The sequence below is a fragment of the Thamnophis elegans genome, chromosome 12, assembly GCF_009769535.1.
Source record: "Thamnophis elegans isolate rThaEle1 chromosome 12, rThaEle1.pri, whole genome shotgun sequence".
NCBI classification, from domain to species: domain Eukaryota; kingdom Metazoa; phylum Chordata; class Lepidosauria; order Squamata; family Colubridae; genus Thamnophis; species Thamnophis elegans.
Genome location: NC_045552.1, coordinates 34,025,421 through 34,043,469, shown reverse-complemented (window position 1 = coordinate 34,043,469; position 18,049 = coordinate 34,025,421). Strand labels below are relative to the sequence as shown.

The window sequence follows — 18,049 nt, the reverse complement described above, 5'->3', positions numbered from 1 at the left end:
GCTCTACATGGGGCTACCCTTGAAAAGCGTTCGGAGACTACAGCTAGTCCAGAATGTAGCCGCGCGAGCGATATTGGGTGTACCGAGATACACCCATATCACCACCTGTCCTCCGCAAGCTGCACTGGCTGCCAATTGGTCTTCGGACGCAATTCAAGGTGTTGGTTATTACCTTTAAAGCCCTACATGGTTTAGGACCAGGGTATCTGCGAGACCGCCTACTGCCACACACCTCCCAACGGCCGATAAGATCCCACAGGGTGGGCCTCCTTCGGATTCCATCAGCCGGACAGTGTTGGCTGGCGGGCCCCCGGAGGAGCGCCTTCTCGGTGGCTGCTCCGACCCTGTGGAATCGGCTACCCCCAGAGGTCCGGACCTTACCCATTCTCATGGCCTTCAGGAAAGCTGTTAAAACCTGGCTGTTCCGGCAGGCCTGGGGCTATTGACCTTATTGTCAAGGTCCAGCCCCGATAAGAATGTATGCGTGTTGTGAATTTTAAACTATTCTTTTATTTTGCTTTTCTTTTTCTTCTTTCTTTGTAAGCCGCCCGGAGTCCTCCGGGATTGGGCGGCCTATAAATTTAATAAATAAATAAATTTAATAAATAAATAAATAAAGTATTGTAAAGAGGTAATCAATGGATGCAAAGCTCCATGTTTATGTACACCTTATAAGTCCCTTTGTTTTCAGTAACCGTATTCTAGCTCTGATTACAACCCAAATTTTAGGTAGAAGACACACACTACAATAGATTCATGGACTGCATGAAGTTATGCTTTGTTTAGGAGGATTCATTTCCTACAACACCTTACAATTAAATCATCATAAATGAACTGGACACTTTCTGAATGCAAAGATTGCAAATACCAGAATTCAGAGATGTGGCCATGTTTGGTTGGATAATTCTGGGAGTTGAAATCCATGTAGCTCAAGGCCACCTGGCTTAATGTGAAGTGTTAATACTACTTTATAATGCTTTGTTAAGACCACACTTGGAATATTGCATTCAGTTTTGGTCACCAAGATATAAAAAGATATTAAGACTCTAGAAAGAGTGCAGAGAAAAGAAACAAAGATCATTAGGGAACTGAAGGCTGAAACATATGAGGAACGGTTGCAGGGTTTGAATATGTCTAGCTAAAAGAAAAGAAGGACTAGGGTTGATATGATAGCAGTGCTCCAGTATTTAAGGGGCTGCCATAAGGAAGAGAGCGTTAACCTATTCTCCAAAGTACCTGAAGGCAGGACAAGAAGCAATGAATGGAAACTAATCAAGGAGAAGCAGCCTAGAACTAGGGAGAAATTTCCTGACTGTGAGAACAATAAACCAGTGGAATCGCTTGCCTTCAGAAGTTGTGGGTGCTCCAATACTTGAGGTTTTTAAGAAGATTGGACAACCATTTGTCTGGAATGGTATAGGGTTTCCTGCTTGAGCAGGGAGTTGGACTAGAAGATCCCCAAGGTCCCGTCTAACTCTACAGTATTATTTTGTTCTGTTAACAAAGTTAGGTTAATAAAATCCATTAATACAAACTTCAGTGGTTGGTTCACCCAATATGCTTGGCCAGCCAAAGAAGCTACAAGCACATCTGCACACTGCACACTGTGTTTACAGAATCTGCACACTCTGCACACTGTGCTTACAGAAGGCTACAAGGGTGGAAACCTTCTGAGCTTCAGGAGGCAGAGGGTTCTATAGGGTAGGGCTGCCAAAGACAATATATATTTCCTAGCTCTCATTAAGATGGCAATATTTAGGGGAAGGGGTTAGGAGCATGCCCACCCTATCTGAATTGATAGGACACAGACCTTGAGATGGTAGCATGGAATTCAGAAAACGTTTTGTGCCATTTAAGAGTCACCTGGATTTATGCAGCCAGATACGATAGTATTGAATTGTGGGCACTGTGTATGAGCATCACTCTTCCCCAATCTGGTGCCCTTCAATTGAGCTGGACCTTGGAGATCAAGAGCCATTCTTCAAACTCTAGTGACCCAAGTAATGATCTGGCTGTTAAAAGGGCTGGGAAGGAAACAGGGATTCATTACAGATTCTGTCGGCAGATAAAGTTATGACTATGGTCTCCGTCCTTGACTCGCAAATGAGACAGCTTTCAGAAGCCAATCTTTTGGTTAAAGGGCATTTTGGTCCACAACTTCATGACTCCTGAGATTGCTATAATGCTTGCCTTCGTTGTAGTTGAGAGAGATCAACCATAGGAATCGGACTGAAACCTACAAGTTCTCCTCCTGGAAAGAAATCTCTAAGAAAAGGATCCAACTTTGTATCCACTCTGCTGAAAGGAAGCCCTGTTAAACACAACAAGGTATTTCTGAGCAGGCACGGTTGGATCATAAGGAAGGATGAACACTGAAACATTAATGCTTTCAAACTGTGATGTTTGAGAAGACTCTTAAGAGTCCCTTGGACAGCAAGGACATCAAATCAGTCAATCCTAAAGGAAATCAAATCTGCTGTTCATGCTGGCTAGGGAATTCTGAGAGTTGAAATCCACGAGTCTTAAAGTTATCAAGTTTGAAGAGCCCTGTGCTAGAAAAATGTGGCCTGGCAGCTAATGCCACCAAATTATCACATTCCCTTTTATATATTTGGCACATGCTTCGGCCTGGGGCCAAGCAGTTGCCTATTTAATTCTTTCAATCAGCTTCTATGCAGATTCACACAGAAATAAATCTGCCTGAGATCCGTTTATTGCTCTGTGGGCATATAATTAAAGGTTTGTTGGCTGACAAATATTCTCTGCTCTGAAATAATTCCACAACCTGCAAACCTCTCCAGTTTGCGAGCCAACGTTTCATTTGAAATGTTCCTGGGATAGTTGTTCAGGTTTATGTATTTCTTTTAACCGGTTAAAAAATGTGAGATAGGTGGTAAGTGATGACTGTCTCTTCCATATTGACATGGTTAGTTCCTCCTCATCAGTCTGAAAGATAAGCATTATCCTTCTCATACTTGAGCAAAAACAAGATCACAGCTGGTTCTTTCACTTACTGAATCTCAATGCTGAAAGTTTCAGTGCACAATTATAACTTAGTCTAGGCAACATCATTAGATCCAGAATGGAATGAAGTGCACTGGAGTGGAATGGAATAGAATGGCATAGAGTTGGGAGGGTCCTTGGAGATCTTCTAGTCCAACCCCTATACCATTTCAGAAAAGCGGCTGTCCAGTCTCTTCTTAAAAACCTCCAGTGATGGAGCACCCACAACTACTGAAGGCAAGCTGTTACACTAATTAATTGCTCTCCCTGTTATGAAGTTTCTCTTTTATTCCAGGTTGCTTCTCTCCTAAGTTGACCAGATTTTCAGATTGGTAAAGAGGGACACCATTGACCTGGGGGGAGGCTTGATTAAAAATTTTATATTTTGTCAAAAGCTCACAAAAGGCGATTAATGACCCCAGGACACTGAAACCATCATGAATACGAATCTGTTGCCAAACAAAATTTTGATCACATGACCATGAGGATGCTGCAACGGTCGCTAAGTGTGAAAAATGGTCATCAGTCACTTTTTTCAATGCCATTGTAACTTTAGTCACTAAACGTTTTCCCCCTTCTCGAGACACCTCACTTCTTCCTTTCTTCATTCCTCTTGCTTATTACCTTCACCTTATCCGTCTTCTGCTCTTTCCCTCTCTTCCTTCCTTTCTCCTTCCATCCTCTCTTCTTTCCACACTCACTCCCTTCCTCCTTTTTTCTTCCTTCCTCCTTCCATTCTTTCAGCTTCCTTTCTTTTGCCTATCTACCTTCTCTGTCTTTCTGCTCTTCCCATCTTCCCCTTTCCTCCCTCCCTCCCTTCTTTCCTTTCTAGTTCCATCTTTTCTTCTTTCCTCTCTCCCTCCCTTTTTCTTTCTTCCTTCCTTCCTCCTTCCTCGTCTATCAACTTCATCCTCTTTGTCTTTCTGCTCTTCCCCTTCTCTTCCTACCTCCTTCCCTCTTTTCTCCCTCTCTTCGTTTTCTCCCTTCCTTTCTTCTTCCATCTTCCTCCTTCTCCTTCCTCCTTCTTCCTTCTATTCTTTCTCCTTCCTTCCATCTTTTCTCCTTCCATCTTCTATTCTTTTCCTTCCCCCCCCCTCCCTCCTTCCTTCCTCTCCTTCCCACTCTCTCCTTGGGAGGGAACAAAACCCAAGGGCTAACGGGATTGGGGGTGGGGGGGCAGCAGAGACCAAATAAAGTCAGAAGATCTTATTAAAACTTTCCTATTTGTTGGATCGCATTGCTGCGAGCTTATAAACCAAATCAGGGGAACATTTTGCAACCGAGGGTGCTGCAAGGAAAGGGGGGAGGGAGGCAGCCCTGCCGTTTCCCCAGTTTTGCAAGGAATGAGAAACGGTGCTTTAATCCGAAGCAAAGGATGACTGCAATCGGAACTGCAGACAGGGAAAGAAAGAAAGAAAGATCCTTGTAGCACAAAACCCACCTTTGCATAGTTGTGAGAACATAGGTAAAACAAAACAAAAAAGCACAGTGTCCCTCCGCCCTCTGAATGGGACTCAGTGTGACTCCAATTTGACTACAAGGACACGGAGCCAGGCGGGGAGATAAGCACCTTCATTTGCATTCTCTGCAACCATGATGCTTTGCGAGGAACAATCCCAGGGGCTCCCCGTGACTTTTTGCAGATTTTTCTTTTTGTGCTTAAAAAAAAAACAGGACTTTTAAAAAACACCACAGAATGAGCTGTCAGCCTGACAAAATGCAACCCCTTCCTTCGTCCTCCTCCTCCTCCATCACTAACAGCTGGGGGCTCAGAAATTGGAGCGAAAAGCCAGTCCTCCATCTCTTACCTCTTCCTGGATTCACTCCGAAGTTTTTTAAATCCCCCTTCTGTGCATAAATACTCCTTCAGCTTCTCTCTCTCTCTCTCTGTATCTGTTTGTCTCTCACTCTCTGTGTGGCTCTTTGCCTCTCTCTCCCTCCCTCCCTCTGTCTCTCTCTCTCTCTCTCTGTCATTCTCTCTGTGTGTCTGTCTCTCTGTCTCTTTCTCTGTCTCTCCTCCCTCCCTGTGTGTGTGTGTGTGTGTTTCTCATTCTGTGTGTTTGTGTGTGTCTCTCTGTCTCTGTCTGTAAGCCGCTGTCGCGCCTGCTGTCCTGGATCAGGCTGAGCTGCCTGTCCTTCTTCAACACCTCCCGGGGGTGCACATCCATCGCAAAATCCATTGAGTCGTAGTGGGGCTCAGCAGGACCTTGGCTGAATGCGTGCAAACGCTCAAGTCCGCTGCTCGTCGCTCCTCAACTAGTTGCAAAGTTCTCTCCAGAGATTCTGGCAGGCGGAGGCAGCGTTTGCCTCTCGAGCTTTGGCGAAGGGGATTTTTTCTGCGGGACAGAGCCTGGGCGGCAGGGAATTTCCTTGCCGAAGTAGAAGGCGAGGCTTTCAAACTAGTCTGATCCTGCTTGAAAAGGTTGCTGTGGCAGAGCAAAGGGTGTCCTGGCTGAGGACTCCCTCTTTCAGTCTGTCTCTGGAATTCCCCCCCGCTTTTTTTTTCTACAGAAGGAAATGGTTTTTTGACTGGGCAGTTCAACATGATTAAGGCCGTTCTCCCCTCCTCTCTCTGATAGCCGCCTGGTTAAAAAGGAGGAGCACATCGAGGAAAACAAGGAATGCGAGGGGGATCCCTGCCCCTACGGATGGGCTCCAGACTAGCGGAGCCTCCCCTTCCTCCTTTTTAACCAGGTGATCTTTTTAACCAGGCGGTCTTCAGCTGCTGCATAAGCCCACGGGCATGCACTGCCCTCTTCTCTCTGATAGCCGCCTGATTAAAAAGGAGGAGGAGGCTCCGCTGGTCCAGAGCCCATCTGTAGGGGGAGGGATCCCCCTTGCGTTCCTCATCTTTTTGGATGGGCTCCAGACCAGTGGAGCTGCCTCCTCCTTTTTAACCAGGCGGCTATCAGAGAGAAGAGGGTAGGGCGTGCCTGTGGGCTTGTGCAGCACCCGAATTCTTACCTCCTGTTCTTCGGCTGTTGCACAATCCCAAGGGCACGCGCTGCCCATTTTGCTGAATCCGGCGTGGCTTCAGAGAAAGAAGGCATGCGAGAAAGCCCCCCCCATCTCCGCTGCCTGAACATTTGAATGAAGGAGGCTGCAGGCTCCTTTGTCCTCGACTATGCAATTTTCTTTCGTTCTCTGCTGCCCGAACAAGTGAATGAGGCAGAGGGAGAATAAAAGGAGATTGCGTCCCTTCTGTCTCCCCGTTGCTCAGAAAAGCAACTCTAGGAAGGTCCTTTGGTGGCGGCAGGCGTCCTAGAACCTGCCTGCTAGCAAAGGACCTTCCTGAAGTTGCTTTTCTGAGCAACGGGGAGACAGAAGGGACAAAATACCAGCCGGCACGGGTATACAGGGCTGGGGGCGGGGCAGGCTTACCTCCGGGTCCGGTCGACAAATTGTGCAAAATCGTGACTGTCCCGCCAAAATCGGGACGTCTGGTCACCTTATTCTCTCCTTGATTAGTTTCTATCCACTGTTTCTTGTCTTGCCTTCTGGTGCTTTGAAGTATAGGTTGACTCCCTCTTCTTTGTGGCAGACCCTCAAAATTGGAACACTGCTATTATGTTACCCCTATTCCAAGGAGCCGCAGTGGCGCAGTGGTTAGAATGCATTACTGCAGGCGACTTCTGCTAATCACTGGCTGCCAGCAGTTTGTAAGATGAGTGGACTTCAACTCCCAGAATTCCCCAGCCAGGGTTGCTGGTTGGGAAATTCTGGGAGTTGAAGTTCCCCCTTCTTAAAATTCCAGAGGTTGAGAAACACTGAATTAGATCATTCATAAGGTCCATTTCAGGTCATTTTGGATTGGGTCCTGCACTCCCCATAGAGGGAATGGATAGGAATAAGTCCATTGCAACCTTCAAATATTCCCAGCCTTCCATTTGTCAAACTTAATGAAGCAACAGGACTCGAAGACAAGAGGCCAACTGAAAGCTGGGCTTGAGAAGATGATTCTAATTTGGACCAAATGAATATTCCTGCTTCTGTTCTCATTTACTTGCACGAAAGGGATATTTGCTTCCAAAGATTATTTCAAAGGAGAAGAATTTTGGTGAAATCCTCATGGGAAGGACATAATGTTCTTGCACTGATTTAGGGATGAGGTCTCTCTGTGGTAATTCTGTTCACTGCACCTGCCAGAAACCCTCCCTACTTTTCTCCACTTCCATTAAATCCCAAGAGAAAGTCAAGGCCAAGAAAGACAAAGTCAAGTTGGAAAATGTGGGATATCCGGGAGGCTTCAGAGTGACAGAAAGAGGAACCCAAGAATGTCTCTCCCCAGATTGGAAGATTTTCACATATCCCTTCCATGATGACAACATCTCTATACCTGATGACAACAAATTATTTTCTCTGTACAACAGTTGAGAATCTGCCTAATGGGTTTGTCTCATGGGGAAGGGATGTCACTCTCATACATTCGGTATAAGGAAGGTCCAGGTATCATTCTTGGCACTTCCAAACAAACGGAAGGGACACACTTGAAATTCTAGAGCAAAGACCACCAGTATAAGACCAACCTTTCTTGATCCAAGTGACCTCCAAAAATATAGGTTTCCGTTTCCAGCATTCTCCGTGAGTATGACCATGACTATGACATCTGAGAGTTAAAGTCCAACATCCAGAAGGTTACTACATACAATTCTGAACAGAGACTGAGTAGGAATCCAAATAATATGGATTGTACTTTGGAGAAGAATCCTTTTCTCCTGTGGAATCCAGGTTGGGAAATCCACGGTGGGAAGTTCATTTATATTTACTTTTACCAAAAGTCTGGCTTGACTTAAAGGTTCTTCTTTTTGATGAGCTTTCAACTTATCTCAGGCAGCCTTCCCCAACCTGATTCTGTCCAGAAATGAGTCCCCCACCCCAAAACTGCCAGTCCCTCTGGCCAATGAGAATTTTGTAATCACCAATCCTGCACAACTGGAAGGCATTATGTTGGGGGAGGGTGATTGTGTGTATGCAATTTATTAATGTTTTCATGCCATCTCTAATTTGTGGCTTTTTGCAAATTTATAAAGGGATTTATCTTTACTTGGGTGGTTTGACTGTTGTTGTCATTTGCATAACCTCCCTGGAGCACATTTTCTTTGTGAGTAAAAAGGGCTACGGGTCTCCCAATAAACAAATTGACTAACGAAAAACACATAAAGCAACTCTTATAATCAAGGAAAGAGAGGATTTCAAGCAAAACTGAGTGATGGCTCTTAACTGAAAATGCTTTTTTAATCCCAGCATTGTTTGTTGTTGGTTTTAAATCTGTTTCTTTTCTTTCTCCACTCAAGAAAACAAATTATTTTAAGCAACAACATTCCCACCCCCGCTCAAAAAAGGTCCAAATGCAGACTACAAATGCAAGGGATCCCTTAGTCGTTTGAGACCAAATAAACTCAACAGGTAGTCCTGGATAAAATTTCCTTGACCTTTCAATCTAGAACAATTCCCGTTATCCTGCAAATCCTGCTCCCCACTTCCTTGGCAAAGTTGTTCCCACACTTAAGAAAAACACAGGAAAATCTAAGGAAACTTACAGGGAAACAGAAAAGACAAAGCACAGGATCCGAAAATAGAAGTGAAGCCCATACATTTCCTTTACATATGGCAGCTGACTCCAGATTTCTGCAAAATCTTTGGGGCCACATGCTTTATCCATTCCCCCCGCCCAAAAAAAGGAAAAGGAACTTGGGACAGTTTCATTATCAGCAAAGAGCTTCAATCCTCTTGTTTTCTTTCACCTTAACAAATGCTTGGAAAATTATAAAGCCTCATTTGCAAAACTGAAAGCTTTGCGGCTTTAGCTACACAAGTCCTTTTCACATCCCTTTTGTTCTATCAAGGAATTGGGTGTTGTTTGGCCTAGTATGAGAGGCAGCAGAGGAATTAAAAAAAAAAAACGTACAATTGAATTGCATAAAGTTTTGTGGAGGAAGAAACGGGCTGTATCCACTGCACGAAAAAATAAGAAATTCTGAGCCAACCACCATTTTGACTTCCCACTTCCCATTGTTTTGAACAATGTGCATGATTTCCACCCCACTCCACACTGAGGGCCATTCCAAGCCCTTCCCCCGAGGCTTGGACTGATCCGTTAGCAATTGTACTCTCAAAAGGAACATGGGACAAGACAAACATAAAATCTGTCCTGTTTTATGACCCTTAAACTTTGTTAAAATAACACTCATTTAATCCAGGACAATTCAGATGATTAACCCCTCCATGTTTCTCTCACATTAAACACTGAAGTTTTGAAAGGATATTGGACTCAAGACTGCAGCCTGGGGAAGTGACATTGTGCTGCTCAACCCATTTGGAAATGTCTTCAGTGAAGCAGTTTTGGATGTCTCTACAATTCTCATATGGACTACATGAACTCTTACAAAAATGTCTCATCTAGTAAAATTAAAACAATTGAGTCAAACGCAATGCTGGTGACTTGGCATCATCTCCATGGAGTTTTCTAAGCGACCCTGTAGAAGTGAGTTGCTATTGTCTTTTCTTGGGGTGTTTTTTCAAAGTTTGGTCAAGTTCAATCAAGATTTTCAAGTTGAACTTAACTGATAGTGAATGGGCACATTCAAGAACTTTTCTTGGCAACAATACAGAGGTCTGCCATTGGGTTCTCCCAAGATGGAATCCCCAGATGGATCCTAACTCTGCTTTACACCTAAATCCAGATAAAACTCAGTCAAGATCTGCCAGCTGCTTTAGATCAGTGTAAAGCTAAAAACTTTATGAATCTTCCACAAGAGCTTGGAGAATGCTTGGATTAGATGCAAGGAGCTTTTGACTTTGTATTATTTGGTGGAAATGCTTTTTGTCTCTTCCCAATCTCATGTCAATGGGCATTCAGGTCTAGTTCTGTTCAAAACACGGGCATTGAGGGTCACCATCTTGAGTTCTTTTATCCTTCCATGGGTCCCCCTGACTCATTTTGCATCATCATCGCCATCTTCCTCATTACCATGAAAACAGAATGTGAATTACATATTCTTTGCATTTTCTTTGCAACTCCATTCAGCTTTACTTAATAAGTAAACAATGCTTAGTTAACCATGCCACAGAGATCATTAAATCTTTACCTGAAAGAATATCCCTAACACAGGAAAATGAAAAATAGGTTAAAAGAAAACATTCAGGAGAAGCAAACAACCAAACAGAATTAGGATGATTTGGGGGGAGCAAGGTGGTGATGGGGAGTGAAATTTCATATATCCAATCCAGTCCAGAGGTGGGTTCCTACCAGTTTGCACCTATTCGGTAGAACCGGTTCGTCAAATCTACCGAACCGGTTAGAAGCGGTTCCACCAGTGGACCCGGAAAGCAGGCCACACCTACAGAAGAGGTTCCAAAAAATTTTGAAACCCACCACTGATCCAGTCCCATCCATCTACCCACCAATAACTTCTAACCTACATCTTCTGAAGGACCACAAAGAGAGAGTGACTAGATCTAACTCAATATTTTTCCCTGCAGCAGCAATCCAGAGCAGGTCCAGAGCCACCTCTTAAATTTCCCAGGCTGACAGTGAATTTGAAAACACTCCCTTTTCATAATTCCAAACCTCAGGAGTTCAGCCTACACCAAAAAACTAAGTGCAGATTAAGGAAATTCTCTGAATCTCAGCTATCGACATCACAAATTTCTCTCTCAGTACTGAATTTCAAAATTAGGCCTCCTGCACAACAACACCACAAATGCAAATATTATAGAATTCTTCCTAGAATCCCATGCCTATAAAAAGCTCTTTAATAAATATTTCTGAAAGAAACGCTGATTTTATCTCCAATAACTTGATACAACCAGCTCTGTTGGGGTCCTCCTTTCACTGAACGTAGTTTTCCAGCTGCCTATTTAACTTTAACAACTGGCACCTCCATTTGTTTGTTTTTCCTCCCTCCGTTCCTTCTTTGTTTCATGTCATGCGCTTCACACTGTAAACCTGCCTTGGTTTCACAGATTATACGTATGTTACTGTGTGTGCCTTTTGACTAAGAGCAGGGATAAAAATATCTTATAGGCTTTCAATCATCCAGCCTGTCTGACTTGACTTTGACATCTTGCCTTTTTGTGGTAAAAAAAGGAAAAGCCGAATTGGAGCTCTCGTCCCATGTGAAACTATCTCCAGATGATTCATTCTGCCACTGCCTGATCCTGTTCTGGTTGGTGCAGCCTCCTCTTTCAGCAAAGCTTCTCGGTCAATATGTGGTGATGTGCAGTGGCATTTGCCGATCATAATCTGAACTGGCAAATTGTTTTTATTCTCTGTTTGCTTAGCAGAGGAATAAATAAGCAATGAGAATACAATAGGGTTGTACAAAGCATTGCAAAGCACATTAGTCTGAGCAGGTTTCATTTCATTTTTCTCCTGTGTCCTCTCCCCATCCAGGTCCCATTTATTGATTGGTTTATCTTATTGTATCTATTTATTATTTTTGTAAGTAACTCAAGATGGTGAAAATATCCACCTTGGACGACAACAACAACCCTGTCAGGTAGGCTGGGCTGAGAGAGAGTGACTAGTCCAAGGTCACACAGCTGGCTTTCCTGCCTAAGGCAGCACTAGAACTCACCACCACCTGGTGATTGGGCCAAGTCACCCAACCAGCTTTTGTGCCTAAGGCAGGACTAGAACTCACAGTCTCCTTGTGATTGGCCCAAAGTCACCCAGCCAGTGTTCATGGCTAAGGCAGGACTAGAGCTCACAGTCTCTTTGTTTCTCGCCTGGTGGCTTAACCACTAGGCCAAAATGGTCCCTTACTAGATATGGATATGAAATGATAACTGGTGTGTTTTCTGAGGCCCACAAGACAGCATTTGTGGTATAATGCACTTTGCTTTTCCGTGGCCCACTTGGTAAGTGCCATGGGCCCATTGCATGTTTTTCATCTCTGTCCCTGTGCATTGGTGGCTAGGGAATTCTGGGAGTTGAAGTCCATAGATCTTAAAATTGCCAAGCTGGAGAAACACTAATCGGGTGCAATCCTTTGCAATGTGGGAAAGCAATTAAACTATTTTTGACAGGTTTCTATCCAGAATATTCATAATATTCACAACATTTCCAGAATTGGAATACCTATTTACCACACTGCAATAATCTAATTGTCTTTTATGACAGTTTTGCCAAAAAGTGGCAATTATTTCCAGTTTTTGGCAAAACTGCACCCATAGCAAAGGACAGTGGTGTATTAACCATTAAGCAGACTAAGCATGTGCTTAGGGCACCAGACACAAAGGGGGCACCACAAAGTTGAGAAAGAAATAGAAAAAAACAAGGAAGATTTGGAGGAGGGGCACCAAGATTTGTCAGTGCTTAGGGCACCAGTGAGCCTTAATCCACCATTGGCGAAGGATTGGTCCACTTAAGCTCATAAAATTGGCTTTGTTGACCAAAATTGGTTTATGACCATCACAACTGACAACTGCGATGTGCAGACACAATGATGGTTGCAAGGCATAAAATATTCACGCTGTGACTAAAGAATCTGTTTTCAAGGAAACCATTTAATTACAGCGCAGCAGATCAAACCATTGGCAAAATCATTTTTCTCTGATGAGCTGCATCCCACAAACCATCTTTATATAAACAACGTTCTTCCACTGCTTCTGGTTACCGATGATGGATTACTTTTGTATTGACTGGGGCAATTATTATTTTTGGCTCAGTTCCCTACACCACCTCACTTCGGGAAAAATAAATAACTGTGGTTCCAAGCTAGTTTGCTCAGGCAAGCATTGCTAAAGCTAACTACCAGTCAGTTTCATCTAGTGGTTAAAATGCTAGGAGGAGGTGAGTTCTAGTCCCGCCTTAGACATGAAAACCATCTAGCTGACTTTGGGTCAATCACCAGGAGACGGTGAGTTCTAGTTCTGCCTTAGGTGTGAAAGCTGGCTAGGTGACTTTGGGCCATTCACTCTCAACTTATAAATTTGAAATTTAATAAAATTTGTATGCCGCCCAATCCCGTAGGACTCTGGGCGGCTTACAGAAACAAGATAAAAAACATTTAAGAATTTTTTTAAAAAAAAATACAGTTATTAAAATTACACACCATCCATGCTGTCTAGGTGGGGCTGGACATTAATCAACAGCCCCAGGCCTGCTGGAACAGCCAGGTTTTGGTGGCTTTTCGGAAGGCCGGGAGAGTGGTAAGGGTCCGGATCTCCAAGGGTAGATCGTTCCACAGGGCCAGCGCAGCTACAGAGAAGGCCCTCCCCCGAGGGGCCGCCAGCCGGCATTAAGATAAGCCCCACTTATTTCAAAGGGTTGTTTTTATGAGGAAAACAGGAGGAACAACAGTTCATTTAGTGACCATTCAAAGTTACAACACTGAAAAAAGTGACTTATCACCATTTTTCACACTTACGACTGTTGCAGAATCCCCAGTCATGATTTGCATTCAGATGCTTGACATCTGACTCACATTTATGACGGTTGTAGTGTGCCAGAGTCATGTGATCCCCTTTTGTGACCTTCTGACAAGCAAAGTCCATAGGGAAACCAGGTTAACTTAACAACCATGTTGTTACTAATTTAAAAACTGCAGTGATTCACTTAACAACTGTGACGAGAAATATTGTAAACAAATTTAACATAAATTTTGGGCTCAATTGTGATCATACATTGAGGACTACCTGTATTATGTGTGTTCATTGCCTTGAGCTAATAGATAAACAAATAGACAAATAAATAAATAGGTTATTTATTTATTTATTTATTTATTATGTATTTATTTATTTAGAATCAGAGCACAGCAACCAAAATTCCTTAGAAGAAACAAAAAAACAAAAAACAAAAAAACCAGTGCTTGTGATCTGATCTGATCAGGGGCTGGGAAGCAAATAGATCTGAGCTTTCTCTTGCAGCTTTCATGGTGAACAAAACCACAGCCTGATGGAGCAGAGGCTGGTCTTCTTGGAGTTTCCCCTCCAACTCTCTCCAACGAAACATCTGGAAAAATGTTTTTAGGAGGAATTGCCATCTAGTGGAATCTTCAGGCATTGACCTGTAGATGGCCTGTTCTATTCCCCTTGGCATCAAAAAACGGAGGGGGGGGGAATGATAATTGGAACCATCCCTAGAAAAAAATCCCACCCAATTAAGTTGACAGCATTTTTGAAATACTTCTGTCTCCGAAGGAAACCGAACTGAACTCTGAAGCAGTTGAACTCTAGGCTGGAGGATTCGCCAAACCCTCACTCATCCCAGGCAAGGGAAGCAGCTTTTCTGCTCTGGGTTCCCCAAACTTTCTGGCTTAATGGGCAGCATGCATGGCTACAGACCGAGACGCAATCAGTTAGGCAGACCATCACCACCTCGCTTAAATGTAGTATGGTTGTGGTTTAGTCCACGTTTTTGATGTGCAGAAGTTCTGCCAGGAGATCATCAACCAGAGAAGTTTCCCCTTCAGCAATATTTATCAAGCTCGGCAATTTTAAGATGTGTGGACACAACAATTTCCAGCTTGAGAAATATCGTCCTTTGAAAAGACATTTAACTAGAAAATCCTTTTCCAACAACCTTATGAACGATTCTAGACATATATGGAGAACATTCATACCCAGCAGCTTCCATATCTGAAAGAGCCATCCCAGATTAACCTCCAGAGACCTATTCCCTTCCTGGCTTTAAAGCAGCTTTCCAGAGAAGTTCATTTGCATGTTCTGGTTGGTAACCATTGCATGTTAATGCTTTATCATGAAATCAGCTATGGGTCATTAACAGTATATTTGCTCCCACTGCCATATCATGGCCCACCATCTTCCACTGAAGAACCTGGTTGTCCCATGCGCACAACATATTATTGAGATCTCGCCTTGGTTCAGCTGTTTTTCACGTATTCCATTTAAGTTCTGATGGATTGTGCAAATTTAGGAAATGGGTTGTTTCAATAGCTGAATGTTGACAAAGCTGATCTGCACTGCAAAGTGGTGGCCAGGATTTAGGGCAGATCCACAAGAAGAAGAAAGAGGGTGGCCAGCATGGTGATGAGGGAAGATATGAAAAACAGATGGACTTTGAAAATACAGTTGTGGGGCACCAGCTTGACTTTTGTGCCAAGCCTTACAGAAACACCTAACAATCGGGGGGGGGGGGGATTTTACCCCCAGTATATATGAATGGGAAAAATTCAAATGGCATATTAACATGGATTCTTCTGTGTCTTGACAAGGTCCATCTCATTTTCTCTCCCTCCCTCTAACCTAATGTTCCTTTCTCACCCTACAACAACAATAATCCTGTAAAGTGAATTGGATTGAGAGAGAGTGTGATTGCCCCAGTTATTCAGATGGCTTTCATCACTACAGCAGGACTAGAACTCATCATCTCCTGGTTCCCAGCCCGATTCTTTAACCACTACATCAAACCATTTTAAAATAGCATAACATAACGTAGCATGACATAACATAATCCCCAACCTGGCGATGCAAATTAGGACTAGAGAGAGAATATGGGCCAGTGTGCTTGATCTGCAAAAGGTCCAAATTTCCAGCTGAAAGGAACAGAGAGCAGGAGGGGCCTCTCCATAGCTGGCCTAAGAAGTTATACAGCAGGTGGTGCCTCCAGAGAGGCACAATATTAGGACAAGGTGTCAAATAGTCTGGACAACAAGGCAGTTATGATTTTAAAAAGACAAGAAATTCCAACTTCAATTTTGGGATTAATCATTCTGTTTGAGTGGCGTATATTTTTTAAACAGTAGACTGTGACAGTCAACCCAGTAATGCAACCCTCTTCAGGAACCAATGGAAGGAATAGGGATAGCATACAAAAAAAAAATCATATGAGCTGAAAAGAGGAAGTCCAGGTGATCAGCAATAGATAGTATCTTTTTTGGAAAGTAAAAAAACAAAAAGGTTTGGGGTGCAACAAAACAACCAAACTAAGAATCCTTACTTTCTTTTGCAGAACATTAGATATAAAACTTCACTATATCAAGCGTAGAATTCATCTCAGGCAAGATATCAATTTACAACCCCTTTCAAATTTTTAGGTTCCCTGGATTGGTCTTCTATCAAGTCAAATCTAGGTCCTTCAACTTCGTATTTGCAGATGGCACAATTTTCAAACTTATAGGCAGAGTTTCAGCATCAGGGAATAGCAGATGCCACAAGGTGGACTTTGAGCCTTGATTCCTCAGCTATCCACATGTGAAAGCTATCTTCTATAGCTTTCATTGTCCTATGAGAATGGACTCTTCTCATTGACAAATGTCTCTCCAAAGTTCCAGATAAAACCAGGCCCTAACAAGACTTGTGAGAAGAGAATTTGGGTGGATGAATTTCTCCGCGTTTAGTCAGGAGATCTAGAAGTTCCCAAGAACAAAATTCTTGAGTGGCAAATTCCTTTCTGAAATCTTCTCTTGAGATTTAAGGGAAGTAGAAGAAGGCCACCAGCCTTGGGATATGTTCCCAATTCTCCTAAATAACTGTCAAAATGACCATACACCATACATTTTGGTTTCCTCCGAAATTCTATCCTCCTTTCAGAAAAACTTGGAAAGCAAAATGCCTTTTAGTCAGATTGAGTGAGAATTAGTAAGGGAAAATAAACATCTTTCCTTTACCCGTTCTCTATTTTTATGCTTAAACAAATATGCCAAGGATTACCTTGGTCCCTTCTTTGGGCAAAGGGATGCTCTACAAGTAGATTATTCAGGCATTTGTGAACAAATCCAAAAACTCTGGATTCACAAAAGCACGAGCAACAGTAAGGAAAGACAAATATACCAACTAGTTGGTCTCTAGTTTTATCTAGTAATCTCACTGATGGCATATACCAAGCATGACTAACCTTTAAGACTTGTGGACTTCAACTCTCAGAATTCCCCAGCCATCCATGCTGACTGGGAATTCTAGGAGTTGGAAGTCCACAAGTCTTAAAGTTGCCAAGGTTGGTCATCCTTGGTATATAGTTTGATTCCTGGGCACCCTTTAAGTCAAGCTAACAGCCGGAGCTGGAAAATAGAGGCCACGCTTTAGGAAAGCGCCTTCAGCAAGGCACCAAGTGTGGCTGATGAGTTTTTGCAAGCTGAGCACTACAAAAGTTCCTGAATTCCACAGCTTCTTCATTCTCCGCTCCTGCCAGGACAGAGTTGGCCTGGCTCCTTTGGAAGACTTTCCTTTGCTTCGGAATGACATTCCCACCCAAAAGGATGCTGAGCAACTCAGGTGATGGCAGGCAGGGAAAAACTAGAGCCTTTCCACACTGCAGCAAAGGGCCCTGGGAACTCCTGTCCACTTTGGCCAAAAATCTGGAAGGCTCCAGGCAATTTGCAAGATCATTTGCGCACACTCACCTTGAAGCGCCAGCATTAAGCAAACAGTCATGGAAATCACCAACTTGGCAGTCATGTTCTTGGCAGCAGATGATGCCCAGCCCAGGCCGCCCTCTTGGGCACCGGACAAACTGCAAAGGTGGCAACCTCGCCTGCTGGGGTAGAAGATGACCCTCTGGGAGCTGGCTGAAGAAGGGGCTCCTCTCTTTTCTTCCCGATGCTGCCAAAGTAGACTCGGTCCTTCCTTCTGAGTCGTCTGCGATCCCTCCAAGAAGGGAAGCCGGGGACTCGGCGATTGGCAGAAGCGGCGGGGCTCCCGATCTTCGCGTGGTCCCGGGCTCCTCCCGGCTAGCAGGTGTTCCTGGGGCAGAAGGCAGCCCACACCCGGAGCGGCTCGGGACGGGAATGTGGAAGCAGGGAGGTCGGAAGCAAGAAGGGCCGCAGTCGCTGCGCCAACTTCTCAGCAACTCCCGAAAGTCTCAGGATCGGGGTTTTAAGCGGGGCGGGCGGGGGGGGGGGAAGCGGCGTCGTCGCAAGGCGGGCAGAGGAGAGCGGGGTCTGCGGGGCCTTCCAAGGTCCGGGGCTGGTCCAAGGCAGACCGGGGACCGTCATTTCCCTCGTGCCCCCTCCCAGGCGGCGGCGGGGGCTTTTTCTGGGATGTCGGAGCCGCTCTTGGGAACCTCGAGAGGGGAAACAGAGGAGGAAGGCGAGACGTCAGCAGAGAGAGGAACCCCCTCCCCCCCACAACCCCTCCCCAACTC

The 18,049-nt window shown here is 44.2% G+C and overlaps 1 protein-coding gene across 2 annotated transcripts in view; it reads right to left on the bottom strand.

Moving 5' to 3' along the window:
* The window catches only part of LOC116515685 (vascular endothelial growth factor receptor kdr-like), a 210,198-nt gene extending 192,391 nt beyond the window's left edge, over positions 1-17,807 (bottom strand). For both annotated transcript variants that reach the window (XM_032227845.1, XM_032227846.1), the window contains exon 1: positions 17,310-17,807. In XM_032227845.1, coding sequence (XP_032083736.1) covers positions 17,310-17,364 — 55 coding nt within the window. In that variant the 5' untranslated portion in view covers positions 17,365-17,807. The remainder of the gene's footprint in view (positions 1-17,309) is intronic.
* Positions 17,808-18,049: the final 242 nt, after the last annotated feature.